Consider the following 21,110-nt stretch of genomic DNA (forward strand, 5'->3'; position numbering starts at 1 on the left):
TCGAACCCATGAAGCACAAGATCATGACTTAAGCCGAAGTTGGATGCTTAACTGACTGAGCCACCCAGGAGCCCCAGTGAATAATTCTTTTAATGTACTATTGAATTAGATTTGCTAGTATCTTGTTGAGAAATTTTACATCCAGATTCATCATGGATATTGGTCTGTAATTCTCCTTTTTAGTGAGACTTTTGTGTGTGTGTGTGTGTGTGTGTGTGTGTGTGTGTGTGTGTGTGTGTGTGTGGTTTTTGAGCCAAGGTAATGCTGGCTTCATAGAATGAGTTTAGAAGCTTCCCTTCCATTTCTATTTTTGGAACAGTTTGAGAAGAATAGGTATTAAACTCTTCTTTAAATGTCTGTTAGAATTCCCCTGGGAAGCCATCTACCCCCCCCCCCCCCCCCCCAGGACTCTTATTTGTTGGGAAACTTAAAGAAAAAAAAATTCTTTTTAACATTTATTTATTTTTGAGAGACAGAGAGAGACAGAGTATGAGTGGGGGAGGGCAGAGAGAGAGGGAGACACAGAATCTGAAGCAGTCTCCAGGCCCTGAGCTGTCAGCACAGAGCCTGATGTGGGGTTGAACCCATGAACCATGACATCATGACTTGAGCTGAAGTCAGATGCTTAACCGACCTAGTCACCCAGATGTGTCTATTGGGAAATTCTTGATTACTGATTCACTTTTTTTGCTGGTTATGGTCCAGCATTTTCTGTTTCTTCCTGTTTGAGTTTTAGTAATGTGTGAGTGTCTAGAAATTTGTCCATTTTGTCCAGATTGTCCAATTTGTTGGTGTACAATATTCATAGTATTCTCTAATAATGGTTTGTATTTCTGTGGTGTTGGTTGTGATCTCTCCTCTTTCATTCGTGATTTTATCTATTTGGGTTAGAGCTCTCTCTTTTTGAGAAGTCTGGCTAAGGGTTTATTGGTTTTCTTTATTCCTTAAAAAAAACCTGCTTTTAGTTTTATTGGTATGTTCTATACCGTATTTTTTGTTTCTATATCATTTATTTCTGCTCTAATCTTTATTATTCCCTTGTTCTGCTGGCTTTGGGCTTTATTTGGTGCTCCTTTTCTACCTCCTTTAGGTGTAAGGTTAGGTTGTGTATTTGGGACCTGTCTTACTACTTGAGATAGGCCTGAATTGCAATATACTTTCCTCTTTGGACTGCCTTTGCCGTATCCCAAAGGGTTTGGACTGTCTTGTTTTCATTTACACTGGCTTCTATGTATTTTTTTTTTTTCTTCTTTAATATCCTGGTTAACCCATGCATTCTTTAATAGGATGTTATTTTACCTCCATGTATTTGAAGGCTTTCCAAATTTTTTCTTGTGGTTAATTTCAAGTTTCGTAGTGTTGTATTCTGAAAATATGCATAGTGTGATCTTGATCTTTTTGTACCTGTTGAGGGCTGATTTGTCACCCAATATGTGATCTATTCTGGGGAATGTTCCATGTGTACTCGAGAAGAATGTGGATTTTGCTGCTTTAGGATGAAATGTTCTGAATATATGTTAAGTCCATTTTGGTACAGTGTGTCATTCAAAGCCATTGTTTCCTTGTTTATTTTCTGCTTAGATGATCTGTCCATTGCTATAAGTGAGGTATTAATGTCTCCTACTTTTATGGTATTATTATCAATAAGTTTGTGCTTGTGATTAATTGATTTTTATATTTGGGTGCTTCCACATTGGCATAAATATTTATAATTGTTAGGTTTTTTTTTTAAAGTTTATTTATTTATTTTGAGAGAAACAGACCACAAGTAGAGGAAGCCAGAGAGAGATGGGGGCAGAGGATCTGAAGCAGGCTCTGTGTTGATAGCAGAGAGCCCGATGCAGGGCTCACACTCATGAATCATGAGATTATGACCTGAGCCAAAGTCGGATACTTAACCGACTGAGCCATCCAGGCATCCCAATTGTTAGATCTCCTTGATGGATAGACCCCTTAATTATGATATAATGCCCTTCTTAGTCTCTTAATATAGTCTTTGTTTTAAAATCTAGTTTGTTTGATATAAATATGGCTTGTCCAGCTTTCTTTTGAGGTCCATTATTATGGTAGATGGTTCTCTATCCCCTCACTTTCAATCTGCATGTGTCCTTAGGTGTAATATGAGTCTCTTATAGTCAGTATATGGATGGATCTTGTTTTTTAAATCTGTTCTGCTACCCTGTGTGTTTTGATTGGAGCATTTAGTCCATTTACATTCAGAGTGATTATTGAAAGATACAAATTTAGTGCCATTGTGTTAACCTATAGAATTGGTGTTATTGTTCTTTGGTCCATTATAGTCTTTGCTGTTTCCTTTTTTTTCTCCACTCAGAGAGCGCCCCCTTAGAATTTCTTGCAGGGCTTTTTTTTTGTGGTCACAAACTCCTTTAGTTTTTATTTGTCTGGAAAAGCCTTTTTCTCTCCTATTCTGAATGTCAGCCTTGCTGGATAAAGGATTCTTGGCTGCTTATTTTTCCTATTCAGCACATTGAATATTTCCCTTCTAGCCTGCGTAGTTTCAATGGACAGGTCTGCTACTAACCTTATGTGTCTACCCTTGTAGATTAAGGACTATTTATTCTTAGCTGCTTTCAGAATTCTGTGTTTATCCTTGTATTTTGCAAGTTTCACCATGATATGTCATGGTGTTGACTTGTTTTTATTGATTTTGAAGGGAGTTCTCTGTGCCTCTTGGACTTGGATGCATGTTACCTTCTCTAGATAAGAGTTTTCAGCTATAATTTGTTCAAATCTATCTACTGCCCTTTTTTATCACTCCTCTTCTTCTGGGACCCCTATGATACAGATATTGCTTTGTTTTATAGAATCAGTACTCTAAATCTCTCCTCATGATCTAGTAACATCCTTTTCTTCTTTTTTTCAGTTTCTTTATTTCCCATAATTTTATCTTCTATTTCACCTATTCTATTCTCTGCTTTTTCAGTGCTCACTATCACTGTATCTAGTTTGTTTTGCATCTCAAGTATAGCATTTTTAAATTCATCCTGACTAGTTCCTAGGTCTTTGATCTCTGCAGAGATCTCTGCTTTGATCTCTGGTGTCTTCTCTGTGTTTTTCAAGGCCAGCTAGTAGTCTTATAACTGTTGTTCTAAATTCCATTTTAAATACATTGTTTATATCTGTTTGAGCATGTCCTTGGCTGTGATTTCTTCCTAAACTTTCTTTTGGAAGAATTCCTCCATCTTGTCATTTTGGCTAAGTTTCTGTCTGTTGCGTGTTTTAAAAGCTTGTTATGTTTCCTGCACTTGAGAGTACTACTATATTAAAAAGGGGTCATACGTTGTTCAGGGCCTGAGGGACGCCTGGGTGGCTCAGTTGGTTAAGCATCTGACTTCAACTCAGGTTACGATCTCATGGTTGGTGGGTTCGAGCCCTGTATTGGGCTCTGTGCTGACAGCTCAGAGCCTGGAGCCTGCTTCGGATTCTGTGTCTCCCTCTCTTTCTGCCCCTCTCTTGCTTACACTCCGTCTCTCTCAAAAAATAAATAAACATTAAAAAAAAAAAAATTAAGATTGTTCAGGGCCTCACACTCCAGGAAGTGTTTCTGGTGTATGCTGTGTCCACTCTGCTGTTGTGTTTTGGCTGCTTTTTCCCACTGGTCAGTCATTTGCAGAGCTCCTCCTTGCTTGCAGTGGTGGAGTGTTTGGACCTTTAACTACATACGCTTTGATTTGTTTGTTGAAGTAATCCTGGAATACATCTAGAATCAGTGGTAGGCCTGATTCTAGAAAAAGAGAAAAAAGAACAGGAACAGAAAAAAAACCAAACAGAATCAAAAAACTATCTTGCTGATTCCAAGGAAAAACAAAGTGGGGAAAAAAAGAGAGAGAGGAAAAAAGGCAGAAGCAAAGGGAAAAGAAGAAAAAAGAAAGGAATAAAAAAGCCTGATTAAAAAAAAAAATGATGAAAGGAAATGACAAAAAATAAATCAGAAACTATGAGCCTGATTCCAGAAGAAGTAAAGAAGACTGGTAAAAAGGAAAGAAAAAAAAAAAGCATTATTTATGTCTTAGTGCCTGGGGGTGGAGGTAGCTGTGCTTGTCTGGAGGAGAGGCCATCTGTGTTGTCTCTGTGTGAGTCTTGCCCCAGTAAATAAGCATTTGCAGGCACAGAGGGGCAGGGTTTGGTGTCAGCAGGTCTTGCCCACTGGGCGCTCTGTGTTGGTCTCTGAAGTCCCTCCTGTTGGTGTTGGGGAAAAATAGTGCCACCCCAACCCCTCGTCCTCCAACTGGGGATCTCAACCCCTGTTGTTCAGGCAGCCCTCAAGGATTAGTGAGGGAAGCTCACTCTGCGCCAAAACTCTCTTGCATTTTTTTCTTTGGTGCACGGCTGGGATTCAAAACCCAGTTTTAAAGGACCTGGCACTTGGCACGCAGCTGGGATTCAAAACCCAAAGTCTTAAAGGCCTGGCCTGGCACAGAGCCTCTCCCTTCCTCCGGAGTAGAGCCCCTTCACCCTGATCATGAAAGGCCTTTGGCTGGCACTTGCAGGGTCTTTTGTACTTAGGGAGGCAATAAACCTTCTTCGGAAGTACTCCAGGAAGGGAACTGTTCTCTCCCAGTGCGCCCTGGAGATTGCTACACCACACTAAGGACTCTCGGGGCCAGGTCCCTCTTCCACAGGAGCGTGCACCATGGCTCTGCTTTGCAGAAAGTCATATACTTCCAAAACCTCAGGGTTTTAGCCCCAAAAGGTCCAACCACTTCACATCTGCCAAGCTGTCTCCCTCCAACTTTGGAGATCCTTCTGTGTCTCTACAGATCGATTGCCTGGGTGTTCCAAGTAATCTGACCTCAACATAGCTGTGTTTGAGGGATGAGCAATACCTGGGGTTCCCCTACTTCTCTGCCGTCTTAACTCCTCCCCAGTTCCATTCCAGTCTTGAGATGACCATAGCCTTGGCCAACAGGTTGAATACAACCTTATGAGAAACCCTATCGGAACCTCCAAGCTAAGCAGCTTTTGAAACCTGTCTCTCTAGAAAGTCTGTGATTATGATAACTGTTATTTTAAAGTGCTAGGTTTTGAAGTGCTTTAATATGCAATGGGAAATAATACACCAAATCATGAAATATATAGGGATAACTTTAATGAAATACATGTTAGACCTGTATACAATCAAGGGGAATTGAAAAATACTTAAATAAATGGAGATGTTTTTCATGTTTTTCTTTTTCTTCTTCATTTTCTTTTTCTTTCTTTCTTTTTTTTTTTTTTTGAGATACATGTGTTTCTATTGTTGAGATGTCAGTTCTTCCCCAGTTGGATCAATAGTTTGAATGCAATTCTGATTAATATCACAGCAGATTTTTTGTAGAAATTCATGAGCTGATAACTAAGATTTATATAGAAATATAGAATACCTAGGATGACAAAACAATTTTGAAAAAGAGCAGTTAAGCTGGAGAACTTATACAATACGATTTCAAGACTAAAATAATGATGACATTGTTCTCTTATTCTTAAGATCAAGAGATCACTAGAACCAAATAAAAATCCAGGAAAAGATCTATACATAGAAGTCAATTGATTTTCTGCAAAGATGTTGAGATAATCCAGTAGGGTTGACTATAGTCTTTTGAATAAATCACATTGGAACAACTGGGTATCTGTATGTAACAAGAAGACTGACTTTTACCTTATATTATACATAAGATTGAACTCAAAGTGGGTCATACAGCTTTTCATAAAGAGGAGAACTATTAAATTTGTAGAAGAAAACCTGAGGAAAATCTTTGCAGTCAGGCAAAATCTTTTGCCAGGCAAAAATTTCTTAGATCGGACATAAGAGCATAAACTGTTAAAAAAAAAAAAAAAAGATGGAGTTCACCAAATTGAAAATTTCTACTTTGAAATAGATCTTAAGAAAGCTAAAAGCATACCACACCCTGGGAAACAATATTTGTGTAATAATTTATAATACTAATAACTGATAATGGATTTGAAAACAATATTTTCAAAACCCCTGTAGTTAATAGGATCAACAGTTCAGTTAAAAATAGCCTAAAGATTTGAACATGTGCTTTAAAAAAAGAAGATCTATGAATGATCCTTAGGCTAATTAAAATTATCAGTTTCATTAATCATTAGGGAAATGCAAATTATAATCACAATGAGGTCATATTAACACCCTGTGACATGGCTAAACTTTAAGAAGCTGACAGTACTAACTGTTGCTGAAGATGTGGAGCAACTGGGGGTACTTATTTACTCTACTGCAATGTAAAATAGTATAATTGTTTTGGGAAACAGTTTTGAATAAAGGTACGCATATACTTCCCATATGTTCCATTAATACCGATCCCTGGTATTTACCTGAGAGAAATGAAAATATGTGTTCATGGAAATATTTTTATAGATCAATTATTAAAATAGTATGCTGAGTTAAACCTTACACAAAAGAGGACATACTGTGTTACATTCCATTTATGTCAAATTCTAGAATATGCAAACCAGTCTATATGCATAGCAGATAAGTGGTTTCCTTGATCCAGGAAAGGGGTTCTAGGGGTTGTCTAAGAAAGGGTATGAGGGAACTTTTGGGCAATGATGCAGATATTCTGTCTTCTTTTGGTGGTGGTTTTATCTAATCTTACACAACCATATACTTAAAAATGCATGGATTCTATATGTAAATTTTACCACAATAAAAATCACATATCATGAAGCCTGACAAAAGTCACAAATGTATAGAAAAGACTATTTTGCATGGAATTAAGAATATAAAAAATAAAAAAGTGTATGATCAGAATTCCTGTTTGAAAATGAGTAGAAACATGCAGGAAGTGCTAGAGTGTTACTTTGTTGAAGCTTGCAGGGAAGTCAGGAAGCTATCTTTTTCTTAAATTGGTAGAATATAGATATTTATCAAAGTTGGTAAATCAGTATGGGTAAATAAACATGAATGTGTGCTTTATGGGCAACTACAATAATAAAAAAATAGCAACAAGTTTATCTTTTACGGTAGCTTAAGAAACCTTTAACAAATGAAAGCAAAAAAGGGAAAAAAATGAGTTTGAGTGAGATAAATGAAAAATATGAAATAAAATACAAGAAACAAGTACTGCTACTTATAATTACTAAAAATAGATTAACCTCATCACTTAAATTCCCAAAATGAATTTTTCAAGAAGTTCAATTAAAGATTCTTAAAATGATAAACATAGAAGGGTGGACAAAGATAGACCATGCAAAGATGAACAATTGTAATAAAGTTAGATAGTAATCTGAACAGCTCTACACTGATAGAACTTATAAAATGGTTTAGTTGAGAAAGACAAAACCTGACCTCACTGGCAAGTTTTGAGATCTGATAAAGAAGTATTAAATAAGTGCATAAATCTAAATAAATATTTACTTTATAAAACTTAGTAGTAAAGCTTAATTTCTTGATTCATGGGAAGAAAACAAGGTGAAAATAAGTACAGGGTAACAACATCTGAGATGGGAAGGGGATAGCTAGAATCGGACCTTTCAGAAATTCTTATACTCTTTTTAGGGGAACCTGGTGGCTCAGTTTGGTTGAGTGTCAGACTTCAGCTCAGGTTATGACCTCAATGTTTGTGAGCTGGAGCCCCACATGTGGCTTCCTGCTAGCAGCCTGTCAGTGCACAGCCTACTTTGAAGCCTCTGTCCCCTTCTTTCTGCCCCTCCCCCACTTGCATTTTCTCAAAAATAAGTTAAGTATATTAAAAAAAGTTTCTGTACTCTTTAGAAAAAGGGAATAGAGAATTTAGTTTAGAATTCATGGATATGTTAAAAATTCAAGGATAATCAAAGAAGAGAGTATATATAACTTCTAAAACAAAAGAAATCAGAATATAAAGAAAATAATTCAGTAGAAGTCTGGATAAAAGCATATAATAATTAGGGCGTAGAAGGCATAAAATAAGTTAGTAAAAATAGAAATAACAGTAATACTATGTTGGGCCAAACTAAATAGTTAAAAAACAGATTATGCAGTTAAGAAAAAGAAAACTCGGGGCGTCTGGGTTCGACTTTGGCTCAGGTTGTGATCTCACAGTTCATGAGTTCAAGCACTGTATCTGCTGTCAGCATAGAGCCTGCTTCAGATCCTGTCTCTTTCTCTCTCTCAAAAATAAACATTTAAAAAGAAAAAAAAAAATGTAACTATAAGATGTTTATACAAGAAAAACCTAAAACATGAACACAAAAAGATTCAAAATGAAATACTAGAATAAAGTTATATCAGAAAATTTGTTCTTGCTTTCTTGTACATTTTCCTACCACCTTTAGGCAACTCATGTTAAGATTTGTTACTATAGTTTTGCCTTTCCTAAAAATTTACAGAAATGGAATAATTCAGTTTGTATTTTGCGTTCTGATTCTCTTATGCAATATAATGGTAAACATTCATCTGTGTTGTTTCATATTTAAGTAATTTGTTGCAGAGTTATATAGGTATAAACAATTGTATATCATTCGTTTCTTGATGGATATTAGGGTTATAATACTGTTTTGAGCTGTTGTGAGAAGTCCTGCTATAAACATTCAAGTCATTTTGTGTACTACGTATGTTCATTCCTCAGGTAAAACTTATGGGTTGTTACTGTGTCATAAAGTAGACATGTTTAATGTCATTAGGAGCTATCAATCTTTCAGCACTTTAAAGATACTTCATTCTGAGGGTGCCTAGGTGGCCTAGTCAGTTAAGTGTCCGACTTTGGCTCAGGTCATGATCTCACAGTTCGTGGGTTTGAGCCCCATGTTGGACTCTGCTAACAGCTCAGAGCCTGGAGCCTGCTTTGGATTCTGTCTGTGTCTCTCTTTGCCCCTCCCTGTTCACACACACACATACTCTCTCTCTCTCTCTCTCTCTCTCTCTTTCAAAAAATAAACATTAAAAATATATACTTCATTTTCTCCTTGTTATATATTATTTGTGATGATCAATTCAGATGTCATCCTATTGTCATTCTTTCATACCTAATGGACCTTTTTTCCTCTGGCTGCTTGACATTTCTCTTTGTTTTCTGGTTTTCAGTAATTGTGATTTCCTAGATATGATTTATTTTTATATTTATCCTGTTCGGGATTTGCTGTACCTTTTGGACCTGTGCTTCAATTGTTTTTCATCAAATTTAGGAAATTTTTGGCTAATATTTAAAATTTTTTTTTCTGCTGCAATTTATTTTCTTTCTGGATGTCAGTTACATGTTTTTAGCATATTTGATATTCTCTCAGATTCCTCATAGTCTGTTCATTTTTCTTTTATCTTCTTTCATTCTTCAGGTTGGATAATTTTTATTTATCAATTTCAAGTTCATTGTGCTGTTTAAAGTCTTCTCTTAAACCCATAAAATGAATTTTTAATTTTAGTTTTTAGTTCCAGAATATCCATTTGGTTCCTTTTTACAGTTCTCTATTGTTCCTTGAGATTTGCTGTCTGTTAACTCATAAGACAATCTTCAACGTTAAGTTATTGAATATTATGATAGCTATTATAGCGTTTTGTTTTGTTTTTTTGTGCTAATCCTAACAAGTAGGCAATGATGGGACCTGAAGCTGTTGTGATGGGATCAGGAGAGAGGTGCACAGGCCTTCATTTTCCGAGTGATCAGTTGCCAGTGTTCAGTGTATTATCCCTTTTAATGTTAAACTATTTAATAATTGATGTTGAAAAATCATCATACAGAGGGAAATAAGAAAGTGAGCTAATATGCATAAAAGAACGACCCTCAAAGATATGCCCTATTGTGTTTACAGGGAAGATACTCCAAGAAAGAGAAAGAGATTTCCTGTGAGTACTTTATAGTTTAGAAGCATTTAATAACATGAATCCAGTAAAGCAGCAGTACAAATTTGAGAGTATAAAATACCAGAATGATACTGAAAATAGGTATTGAACTACTAAAGCACACAGAGGCCTAAAGCTAAATCTGTATGAGTTCAAAAAATAGGGGAAATAGCTGAAAATTGAATTACTGATATTGAAGAAAGTTCTGGGATTATTATGTTTCAATACACAAAAGAAAATAATAAATATGGAGGATAGAAAGGGAGAATTTGTCATAGGGATAATTGGTGCCTATAACTAAACAACTGATTAAATAAAAACAATGAATTCAAATATATAAGAAAATAAAGTCATTCAAAGTTCTAAGAATTTGTTGATCTCAGGATATATTTCCAGTAATAGTTTATTGGAAATTCTCCTGGGGATTTACTTAGGAGTAGAATTGCTGGGTCATATCGTAATCTTATGTTTATTTTTTTTGATGAACTGCTCGAGTGTTTTCAAAGGTGTCTGTATCATTTCACATTTCAGCAGTGTATAAAGGTTCCAATTTTTTCGTGTCCTTGGGAGCACTTATTATCTGTCTTTTTGATTATAGCCATCCTGGTGGGTGTGACGTGGTATCTCATTGTAGTTTCGATTTTCATTTCTTGGATTACTAATGATGTTGAGCATCATTTTGTGTACTTATTAGCCATTTGCATGTCTTCTTTGGAAAAATATTTATTCATATACTTTGTTCATTTTTAAATTGGGTTGTCTTTTTATTGTTCAGTTGTAAGAGTTCTTTTTATTTTCTGGATTCAAGTTCCTTATCAGATATTTGATTTACAGACATTTTCTACCATTCTGTGGGTTGTCTTCCTACTTTCTTGATATGGTGTCTTTTGAAGCATAATAGTTTTACATTTTGATGATGTCTTTTTATCCATTTTTTTTTCTTTTGTTGCTTATGCTTTTGGTGACATATCTAAGTAATTTTATTGTCTACTTCAGTGTCAGAAAAATTTACTTCTGTATTTTCTTTCAAGAGTTTTATAATTTCAGGACTTATATTTTGATTTTTGGTCCCAACTTCATTCTTTTGCATAAGGATATCTAGTTTTCCCAGCACCATTATTGAAAAGATTATTCTTTTCCCATTGAATATCTTGACACCGTTGTCAAAATTCAATAGATCTTAAATGTAAAGGTCGGATTTGTATTCTCAGTTCCTTTCCATTGATTTATTTGTCTTTCTTTATGTCAGTAGCATAATGTCTCAGTTACTCTGTCTTTGTAGTAAGTTTTGAATTCAGGAAGTGTGAGTCCTCCAGTCATGTTCTTCTTTTTCAGCATTGTTCTGGTAGTCTGGGTCTTTTGCATTTCCATATTAATTTTAGGGTCAGTTTATTCATTTCTGCAAAAAAAATGCTGCTGGAATTTTAATAGAGATTGCATCAGTCTGCAGGTAAATTTAGGGAACATTGCCTTCTTAACAGCATTAAATTTTCCAACCAGTAAGTTTGAAAGGCATTCCATTTATTTAGGTTTTCTTTTAATGTTTGTAGTTTTCAGTGTAGACACTTTATACTTTTTAAAATTTGTTGTTTAATATTATTTTGGTCTTATTAATGGAATTGTGTTCTCAATTTTATTTTCTGATTGTTTATTACCATTGTATAGAAATAAAATTGACTTTTAAGTATTGATCTTATATTTTATAATTGTTCTGAACTCTTTTATTAGTCCTAATAATTTTTTGTGAGTTACTTAGGATTTTCTACATTTAAGATTGTTATCTTGAATAGATACTTTTATTTCCTTTCCATTGTATTTTACCTATATTAAATGTGTGTTGAAAATTCGTGGCCTTATGTGTATAGAGCTTCAGTGTTTATCATATGATTTAAAGTAAATTATAACTTAAAAAATATCAGTAAAGGAAGTAATTTATTGTTTTTGTTTCTCAATGTCTATACATAAGATTAATTGATCTCTAAAATCTATGGTCCATGTCAGCAATATAATTATTGCTGAAAAATGATGCAAAGGAATAATTAGGAGTTTTTTGAATATTAAAATAAATGAGTATATACATTTCTAGACCTTCAGCCCAGTTACCCTTGATTTTCTGATAATGTTTAAATGAGAGAACAATTAAAAAGATTTATTATTTAGTTCCCTAATTGGGTTCATTGTTGATTAAGTCAGATTTGTAAGTAACAGTCATGTGCCTTGGTTCACATTCTTATTTTGATATTTCTGACATGTTTAGCAAATATTTAGTATCGAAGTACATTAATTTCATTTGCCCTTAGAAAAATTGTTTTATGTGTAGTTTCTTTTAGCATTGATTTGAAAATATCTGCTTTTCATATGTTAGGTATAACCCGGAAAAATCCCAGAACACCTCTTTCTGATCTCCAGGGCATGAATACTCTAAATGAAAAAAATCAACAGTAAGTATGTTTGGTTTGTGTTTTCAAAGAGGTATAGAAGAAATAGTTAGAATTCTTATTAATACTTATGTGGCTTTAAAAATATGAAGCAAGGTGTAGTTTGTTTTTCTTTCTTGAAGCTTTTATAAATGGTATAATACGGTTTGAAACTGGACTAAATATGTGTAACTAGTCATAGTACTCTTTGCAACAGCAGTAGCTGTAAGAGGTTAAGACTGAGAGGATTTGAAATGGTGTATAGTAAGTTTGATATACATGTTTAATGGGAAGCTCCTATTCAGTCTTTATACATTAATGTAGACTTTGCTATAAGAGAACATGCAAACACTCATATAATTAGGAAGCACACAAACAAAATGAACGTACCACCCAAGTTCAGAACTAGAAGATTATTAATATTGCTACAGCTACCTTTATATTATCTGATCATTCCCTTCCTCCCACCCCTCAGGTAACTGCTATGTAGAATTTTATGTTTACCATTACTGTACTCTTAAAAAAAGTTTTACAGGGGCGTCTTGGTGGCTCAGTTGGTTGAGTGTCTGATTCTTGATTTCAGCGCAGGTCATGGTCTCACAGTTGTGAGATGGAGCCCTGCATTCGGCTCCGTGCTGGGCATGGAGCCTGCTTAAAATTCTCTCCCCACTACTCCTCCCCCTCTCATACACGTTTGCACTCTCTCTCAAAAAAGTTTTATCATAAATGTATGTTTTTTCTAAGCCATAAATTGTCTTTGCTTGTTTTTAAGTTATACAGAAATATTAGTATATAGTATGCTGTCTTCTATGATTTTTTCCCTTCAGCAATATTCATCTAAGAATCATCCATCTTGTTGCATACAGTTTATTCTTTTTAGTTGCTGTATAATATTATATGCTATTGGGGGGGGATAGGGAGTTACTGTTTAATGGATGCAACGTTTCAGTTTGGCTAAAAATTCTGAAGATGGATAGTGGTGATGGTTGTAGAGCAATGTGAATGTACTCATGCCACTATATTCATATACAATGTACAATGAAAATATTAAAATGGAGAGAGAACAGATTGGTGGTTGCCCATGGCCTGAGTAGGGGGTGGGTGAAATGGGTGAAGGTGGTGAAAAGGTACAAACTCCCAATTACAAAATAAATAAGTTCTGGGAAGTAACAGATAGTATGTATAGTTGCCATAGTTAATAATACTGTATTGTGTATTTAGAAGTTACTAAGAGAGTAGATCTCAAAAGTTCTCATCACAGAAAAAAATTTGTAACTGTGTATGGTGACAGATATTAACCATAGTTATTGTGGTGATCATTTGGCAGTATATATAAGTACTCAGTCAGTATGTTGTAATATAATGTAATGTGTCAATTATTTCTCAATAAAAAAGTAATAGTTAAAATGGTAAGTTTTGTGTTGTGTATTTTTTATCACAGTAAAAAAAATTATTTTATCACATTAAAAAAATTATTGTGACACTAATATACCATAATTGATTTGTCTCTCAGTGGATATATGAGTGATTCTTTTACTATTAGAAATGGTGCTACTTTAGGGGTGCCCGGATGGCTCAGTTGGTTGGGCATCCGACTTTGGCTCAGGTCATGATCTCATGGTTTGTGGGTTTGAGCCCCGCATCTGGCTCTGTGCTGACCACTCAGAACCTGGAGCCTGCTTTGGATTCTGTGTTTCCTCCTCTCTCTGCCCTTCCCATGCTCATGCTGTATTGCTCTCTGTGTCAATAATAAATGTTAAAAAAAAATTAAAGAAATGGTGCTACGTTATTATTAAAAATTAAAAAAAAATTTTTTTTTAAATGTTTATTCACTTTTTGAGAGACTGAGACAGAGTGTGAGCAGGGCAGGGGCAGAGAGACGGGGAGACACAGAATCCAAAGCAGGCTCCAGGTTCCGGGCTGTCAGCACAGAGCCCGACGTGGGGCTCGAACTCATAGACTGCAAGATCATGACCTGAGCCTAAGTCAGATGCTTAACTGACTGAGCCACTCAGGCACCCCATATAATTTTTAATTTTTTAATGTTTATTTTGAGAGAGAGAGCAGGTGTGTACACATGTATGTTGGGGGGGTGGGTGGGAAGAGAAAGGGGAGAGAGAGAGAAGCCAAGCAGGCTCCGCGCTGTCAGCATGAAGCCCAGTGTGGGCTTGATCTCATGAACCGTGAAATCATGACCTAAGCCGAAATCAAGAATCAGATGCTTAACCAACTGAGCCATGTAGGCACCCTGACTAATGGTGTTATTTTAAACATGCTCATACCAGTCTTCTGGTTCACCTATTATTACATTGCTAGGATATGTACTTATTAATGGAACTGTTAATTCAGTGGGATATGTGCATGATAGTTTTGTAAGATAATCCCCAATTTTTCCCCCAAAGGAGTTGTACTAATGTACACTAAAAGTGGCAGCTAAAAGTTCCCTTTGCTTCGTTCCTTGCCAGCACAACTCAGCTGACTGTCTTCTTAACTTTTGATAATCTGGTGGTTATAAAATGGTATCTTAGGATTTGCTTTTCCCTGCTTATTAATGTTGTTGAACAATTTTTATATATTTTATGGCTATTCATGTATTTTGAAATATCATTTCTTTGTCCATATTTATTTTTTAAAAAGTATTCTTTATAAATTTTATGTACTGGTGCCATTTCACTTATGTTTCAAATGTATTCCCCCAATTTGTAACTTATCTTTTTACTTTCACCATTTTTAGCAATCTACACATGTCCATATATAGACTTTTGCAATTGTATCCCATATATACAATTATGTAATCAATGCCACAGTCAAGATACATACCTTTTTCATAATCACAAAATAATTCACTAATGCTGCCTATTTGTATTTACCCTTCTCCTTCCCTGTCCTATCCTCTAGCAACCTGTGGGCCTCTAGGGCCTGTGAATTAAATTATGAAAGACAGATTAACAGGAGAAAAAGTATATAATTTTTATTAATGTTTTACATGCATGAGTATTCACAGGAAAGAAGTGAAACTTAAAGAAGTGGTGTCATACTTGGGGGCTTATATACTCTTTTTTTAAAGGAAAGATGTTTTGGGCTTTAAAAGGGATTATAAAATGTGGGGTAGTGACTAGGGAATAGATGGGGGAACTAATGGAAGATGAGGGTTATTTTAGTAAGGTTTATTTAAGCAAACTCCTTTCAGTTCCTAGTCTCTTATTTCAGGTGATAAAAGCTGCTCTTCTCTTCCTTATAGGGGAGAGGGGGACACTTTTCACGAAGGGAAATTTATGCCCTACTTTTAGGAAATTCAGGGGACGGGAGAGAACTGACTCTTCCTGTATCTGTTGATTCTTAGTTCCCTTATGTAGTGTAATTTGGGGTGACATGTCCTAATCCCCTTCATAATTTTGAGATTAGCTCTTTAACGTTAAACGTGGTGCTTAAGTCATTAGGTTATTAAATGTATCAGTAGTTCATTTCTTTTTATTTCTTGAGTAATCTGTTTTTTAGTTGGGTTGTCTTATTATCAGGTTGTAAGAGTTATTTATATATTCTAGATCTAGGTCCCTTATCAGATACATGATTTCAAATGTGTTATTGGAAGTGTGAAGGTTTTAATTTTGAAGAAGTCTAATTTATCTATTTTTATTTTTTGCTATACTTTTGTTGTATTTAAGAAATCATTAAGCCTAAGTCACAAAGGTTTACTCTCTCTGTTTTCTTTTAAGAATTTTATAGTTTTAGCTTTTAAATTTAGATCTGTAATTGATTTTAAGTTGTTTTGTATTTGCTAAGAGATAAAGATCCAATTTCCTTCTTTCCCATGTGGATATTCAGTTGTCTCAGTACCATTGGTTGAAAATACTGTTATTTCCCTGTTGAATTGTCTTGATACCTTTGTCAAAACTCATTTGACCATAAATAGAAGTGTTTATTTCTGGATTCTCAATTTTATTCTGTTGATATGTATGTATTTCCTTATGCCAGTACCATGTTGTCTTAATTATTATAGCTTTATAATCGGTTTACAAATCAGGAACTGTAATTCTTCCAGCTTTGTTTTTTTCAACATTGTTTTGGCTATTCTGGATTCTTTGCATTTCCGTATGAATTTTAGGATTATCTTGTCATTTCTGCAAAAAAACCCCCAAAAAACAGCTAGGATTTTGCTAGAGGTTATATTGAATCTATAGATTAATTTGAGGAATATTGTCATGGAATATCTTTTCACTTCTTTAGATCTTTAATTCTTTTAACAATATTTTTTAGTTTTTAGTGTACAAGCCTTACACTTCTTTTCTCAAATTTACTCCTAAGTATTATTTTTCATGCTTTTATAAATGAAAAAATTTTTTGCTTTCATTGTCAATTGTTCATTGCTGTTATATAGAAATATAATTGAATATTTTAACCTTGCTTAACTCATAAGTTCTCATAGTTTTTTAGTGGATTCCTTAGAATTCTCTATATGTAAGGTCATGCATGTCATATGTGAATAAATATAATTTTACTTCTTCCTTTTCAACTTGGATGTCTTTTATTTCTTTCTCTTACTTACTGCCCTGGCTAGAAACTTCAGTACAGTGTTGAATCAGTGTGGCAAGAGCTCACATCCTTGTCTTATTCCTGATATTAGTGAGAAATCTTCCAGTGTTTTTTTTTTTTTTTTAATCATGAAGCATGATGTTGACTGTAGGTTTTTTTTTTATAGATGGCCTTTCTCTGATTCTTTTTTTTTAAAGCTTATTTATTTAATTTATTTCATTTTTAAAAGTCTTTTGATGTTAATTTATTTTTTTTTGAGAGAGAGGCAGATTGTGAACAGGGGCAGAGAGTGAGGGAGACACAGAATTTGAAGCGGGCTCCAGGTTCCGGGCTGTCAGCACAGAGCCCGACGTGGGGCTCGAACTCATAGACTGCAAGATCATGACCTGAGCCGAAGCCAGATGCCCAACTGACTGAGCCACCTAGGCGCCCCAAGTTTATTTATTTATTTTGAGACAAAGTACATGAGTGGAGGAGGGGAAGAGAGAAAGGAAGAGAGAGAGAGAATCCCAAGCAGGCTTTGCCCCACCAGCACAGAGCCTGAAGTGGGGCTCAAACCCACGAACTGTGAGATCATGACCTGAGCCAAAATCAAGAGTTGGACGCTTAACCAACTGAGCCATCCAGGTGCACCTGATTCTTGAGCCTTTGTAATACAAGTGACATCTCTTCTCTGTACTTAAGTACCAGAATTTTGTATGATCTGTCTAGAAACTCTTTTGTTAAGTCTTGAGTCTACTTGATTGATCTATTTTGTTAATGATTTTTCATGTTGTTTTGCTTTATAAGTGATTTCTCCCACTTCCTCATCTCTAAATCTTCTCTTACTGGTTTAAAATCTTGAAGTCATCCTTAATTCCCTCTGTCTCAGACACTCCCCATTCAATCCATCAGCAAGTTACATTGGCTGTACCTTAAAATGATATCCTGAATCTCACCATTTCTTACTACTTCCACTGCTAGTGCCCTGGCATAGATTATTATAATAGCTTCCTAAAGTAATGTCCCTGCTTTTGTCCTTGGCCCCTCAAACAGTATTCAATATAGAAACCAGATCATTTTAATATAATATGTAAATATATGTAATATAAAATACATTTTAATATGAAAACGCTAATTCATGTTTTGCTGAAAATCCTTCTTTGTCTTTCCTTCTCATTCTCATTAAAACCCAAAAATTCTTACATTTCCTAGAGGGTATATGTGACATGGTTTCCTCCTTCCTAACTCTGACTTGATCTACCATTTTTCCCCTGTTTACTCCACTCCAGCCTTGCTGATTTATTTAATATATCTCAGACTCATCAACAAAATTCCAGCCTCCCAAACTGTGTGTTTGCTCTTCTGAGTAGAGTGCTCTTCTTTCAGATAATTGCTTGAATTGCTTTTTATCTCCCTTAGATCTCTGTTTAAATGAAATCTTCAACATCGTGCATCTCCTTGACTTCCCTATTAAAAAGCCTAGTGTCCTAGCATTCTTCTATGTTTAAAATTTCTCCTTGGCACCTATTATCTGACATACAATGTGTTTTTTTATGTGTTTGTTTTCTTCCATTTGAATTTAAGTAATATGAAGATGCTAGAAAAAAATGACACTATTTGGTGCTCAATAAATACTTTTGAATGAATAAGTATATTCTGCATTTTTATTTGTTACATCTTTAATTTTTAGGACATTTTTGTTACTTTGTTTTCTCAATTTTTTAATTTTTCATAGCATCTTATGTTATAGATGCAATATTTTCTCTCTTCTCTAAGAATATTACTGAAGGCTTAAAACTTTTTTTTTTTTTTCCGCCTGCCTGATCTTTTTTTCCTTTAAATTGTTTATGTCATGATAGTTTGTTTTGGTCTCTGTTTTATGCTCATGGCTTTACTCAGATGTCTGATGAACCTTGGTTGACTGTTAATATTCATTATTGAAACACTGAAAGACTAATTGCAATCTGATTAATTGGGTGTGTTGGCAATGTATAGAACATATTGGTATCTTTGGGTCTTTCTTCCTGGGATGGCCACATTGCACACAAAAGTTTATTCCGATTTTCTCCCTGGAGGATATAGTCCTAGCTGCTAGCATTCTGGAGCCAGTGGGGTAAGAGGGTTGAGAATCTATTTTCAGTATTACCTTTGACTTCTATATAGTACACTCATCCTCTGTTGTGCCTGGTGCTGCCTAGTCCATGGTTCATGGACTCCTCTTTCATCCTCTTGCTTAGGTAAGGGATGGCTATCAGGCTTCATGGAGTTCTAAATGCTTCTTTACATACACACACACACACACACACACACACACACACACGCATGCACGCACACATATGTATACATATATATATATAATTTATTGTCAAATTGGTTTCCATATAACACCCCGTGCTCATCCCAGCAGGTGCCCTCCTCAGTGCCCATCACCCAATTTCCCCTCTCCCCCACCCTCATCAACCCTCAGTTTGTTCTCAGTATTTAAGAGTCCCTTATGGTTTGCCTCTCTCCCTCTCTGTAATTTTTTTCTCCTTCCCCTCCCCCATGGTCTTCTGTTAAGTTTCTCAGGATCCACATATGAGTGAAAACATATGGTATCTGTCTTTCTCTTTCTGACTTATTTCACTTAGCATAATACCCTCCAGTTCCATCCACGTTGCTACAAATGGCCAGATTTCATTCTTTCTCATTGCCAAGTAGTATTCCATTGTATATGTAAACCACATCTTCTTTATCCATTCATCTAACTGCTTCTTAAACTGACTTTCAACTAGTGCTCTTGTTTTTAACCCACCTTCCCCACCACTTCCACAGGTACTTGATGGAACTCCAGAAACTCTGGAGTCTTTGAGAGTTCTGTAAATACAGATGCTTCTCATTCTTCCTTGTAGCCAGTTTCAGATTGCTTTCTGTATTCCTCTGTTTTCCATATTTCAAAACTGTGTTACTCTTGTCTCTTAGTATATTTTCTTTATTCTTAAGTGTTTATTCCTTTAAAAGTTATTTTATTAATGTTTTTATGGGTTTTATTAATGTTTAATGTGTTTATGGGTTTTTATGGGAGGAATCAAAAAATGTGGTCAATTTGCTGCTTTACCTGGAAAGCCCTCTATTAAGTCCTCATATTGTAATCACTGATAATTTTATCTGTTTTGTTCACTCCTCTATCTCCAGTGGCTAGAATATTGCTCAGCCCATAGAAGATACTTAGTAACTTTGGTGGATGTGTGTGTAGTGAGTGAATGTGTGAATAAGACCTCCCAGGAAGAAATTAAATATTCCATAGAATGGGACAGCCTATTAGGATTGTAAATTCCTTCAATAATATTTGGAAGTTCTAAAATCTAACAAAGACAAAAACCATTATATTACTATAATAACCTTATATTATTTACTGATTGTAAATAGTTAATGGATTAAATTTAAAGATATTAGCTGTATGATGTGCTCATCTACATGCACATTTGTATGTGAATGTGCCAGAATCCATAGAAATTCTTTGTTCTGAATGAGGAAAAGATTAGATTGATTGGTAATCTCTGTGCTAAAACCATTTTTTTGCTGGGTTAGCTCTTTTTGTAAATTTTAACTTCAGTGTTGAAAGTTTTAAAATTTACTTATTTAAGCAATGTGGGGAGTATTGTAGATGTCTCAGTTAACTAAAGCAAATTATACCGTATTTAACTTTTTACAGTGATACATTTGATATTGCCTGGAATGGCAGAACTGGGATTCGCCAGAGCAGACTGTCAAGTAGCACCTCCTTGCTTGATAAAGATGGGATATTTGCTAATTCAGCTAGCAGCAAACTCTTGGAAAGAGCGCATGGAATTCTCACGTTAGTATTGATGAGAAATGTGGATTAGTTTTTATGACTGGTTTAAAATTTCTGGCTAAAAAAAGAAGAGGGGTGATGGTGAATCATTATTTTCATGAGGAGAATTTTGAGTGAAACAAGTGAATCAAAAATAGTATTCAGAGCTGTGAATCTCCTGCATTAAGAAGCTTGATGGTTTGTTTGTTTTCACCTCCCCAGGAGAAATATGGTTGGATGTACTTACGGAGATAATTCTTCATTAGTCTTTGACAGACCCTACATACAAATAGAGTAAAAGTGTTCACACTTTTTATGATTCTCAGTCTTGAATTGCACTTGTCCTTTAATTTTGACAGTTCTAACAAATTGGGCAGTAAAATCCCCTATGAAATGGGGTCTGAGACTATATATAGTGATATATAACCTTTATCCAGCCTGCCATTCTTCATTACCTAATTATAGGACTGCTTTGAGGGTATAGGTTTAACTATGCAAGGTGGACCAGTAAAAAGTTCTTAGCTACCTGTATCCATGTATTTCAGGCATTATTTCAAAACATATTTTTTGACCGCTAGCTGGTATG

General features: G+C 35.1%; 1 protein-coding gene across 15 annotated transcripts in view; it reads left to right on the forward strand.

The window, feature by feature from the left end:
• The window catches only part of MYO9A (myosin IXA), a 281,021-nt gene that overhangs the window by 136,929 nt on the left and 122,982 nt on the right, over positions 1 to 21,110 (forward strand). For all 15 annotated transcript variants that reach the window (XM_053223780.1, XM_053223782.1, XM_053223778.1 and 12 more), the window contains 2 exons: positions 12,144 to 12,219; positions 20,405 to 20,548. In XM_053223780.1, the coding sequence (XP_053079755.1) occupies positions 12,144 to 12,219; positions 20,405 to 20,548 (220 nt within the window). The remainder of the gene's footprint in view (positions 1 to 12,143; positions 12,220 to 20,404; positions 20,549 to 21,110) is intronic.

The sequence above is a fragment of the Acinonyx jubatus genome, chromosome B3, assembly GCF_027475565.1.
Source record: "Acinonyx jubatus isolate Ajub_Pintada_27869175 chromosome B3, VMU_Ajub_asm_v1.0, whole genome shotgun sequence".
Classification (NCBI taxonomy): domain Eukaryota; kingdom Metazoa; phylum Chordata; class Mammalia; order Carnivora; family Felidae; genus Acinonyx; species Acinonyx jubatus.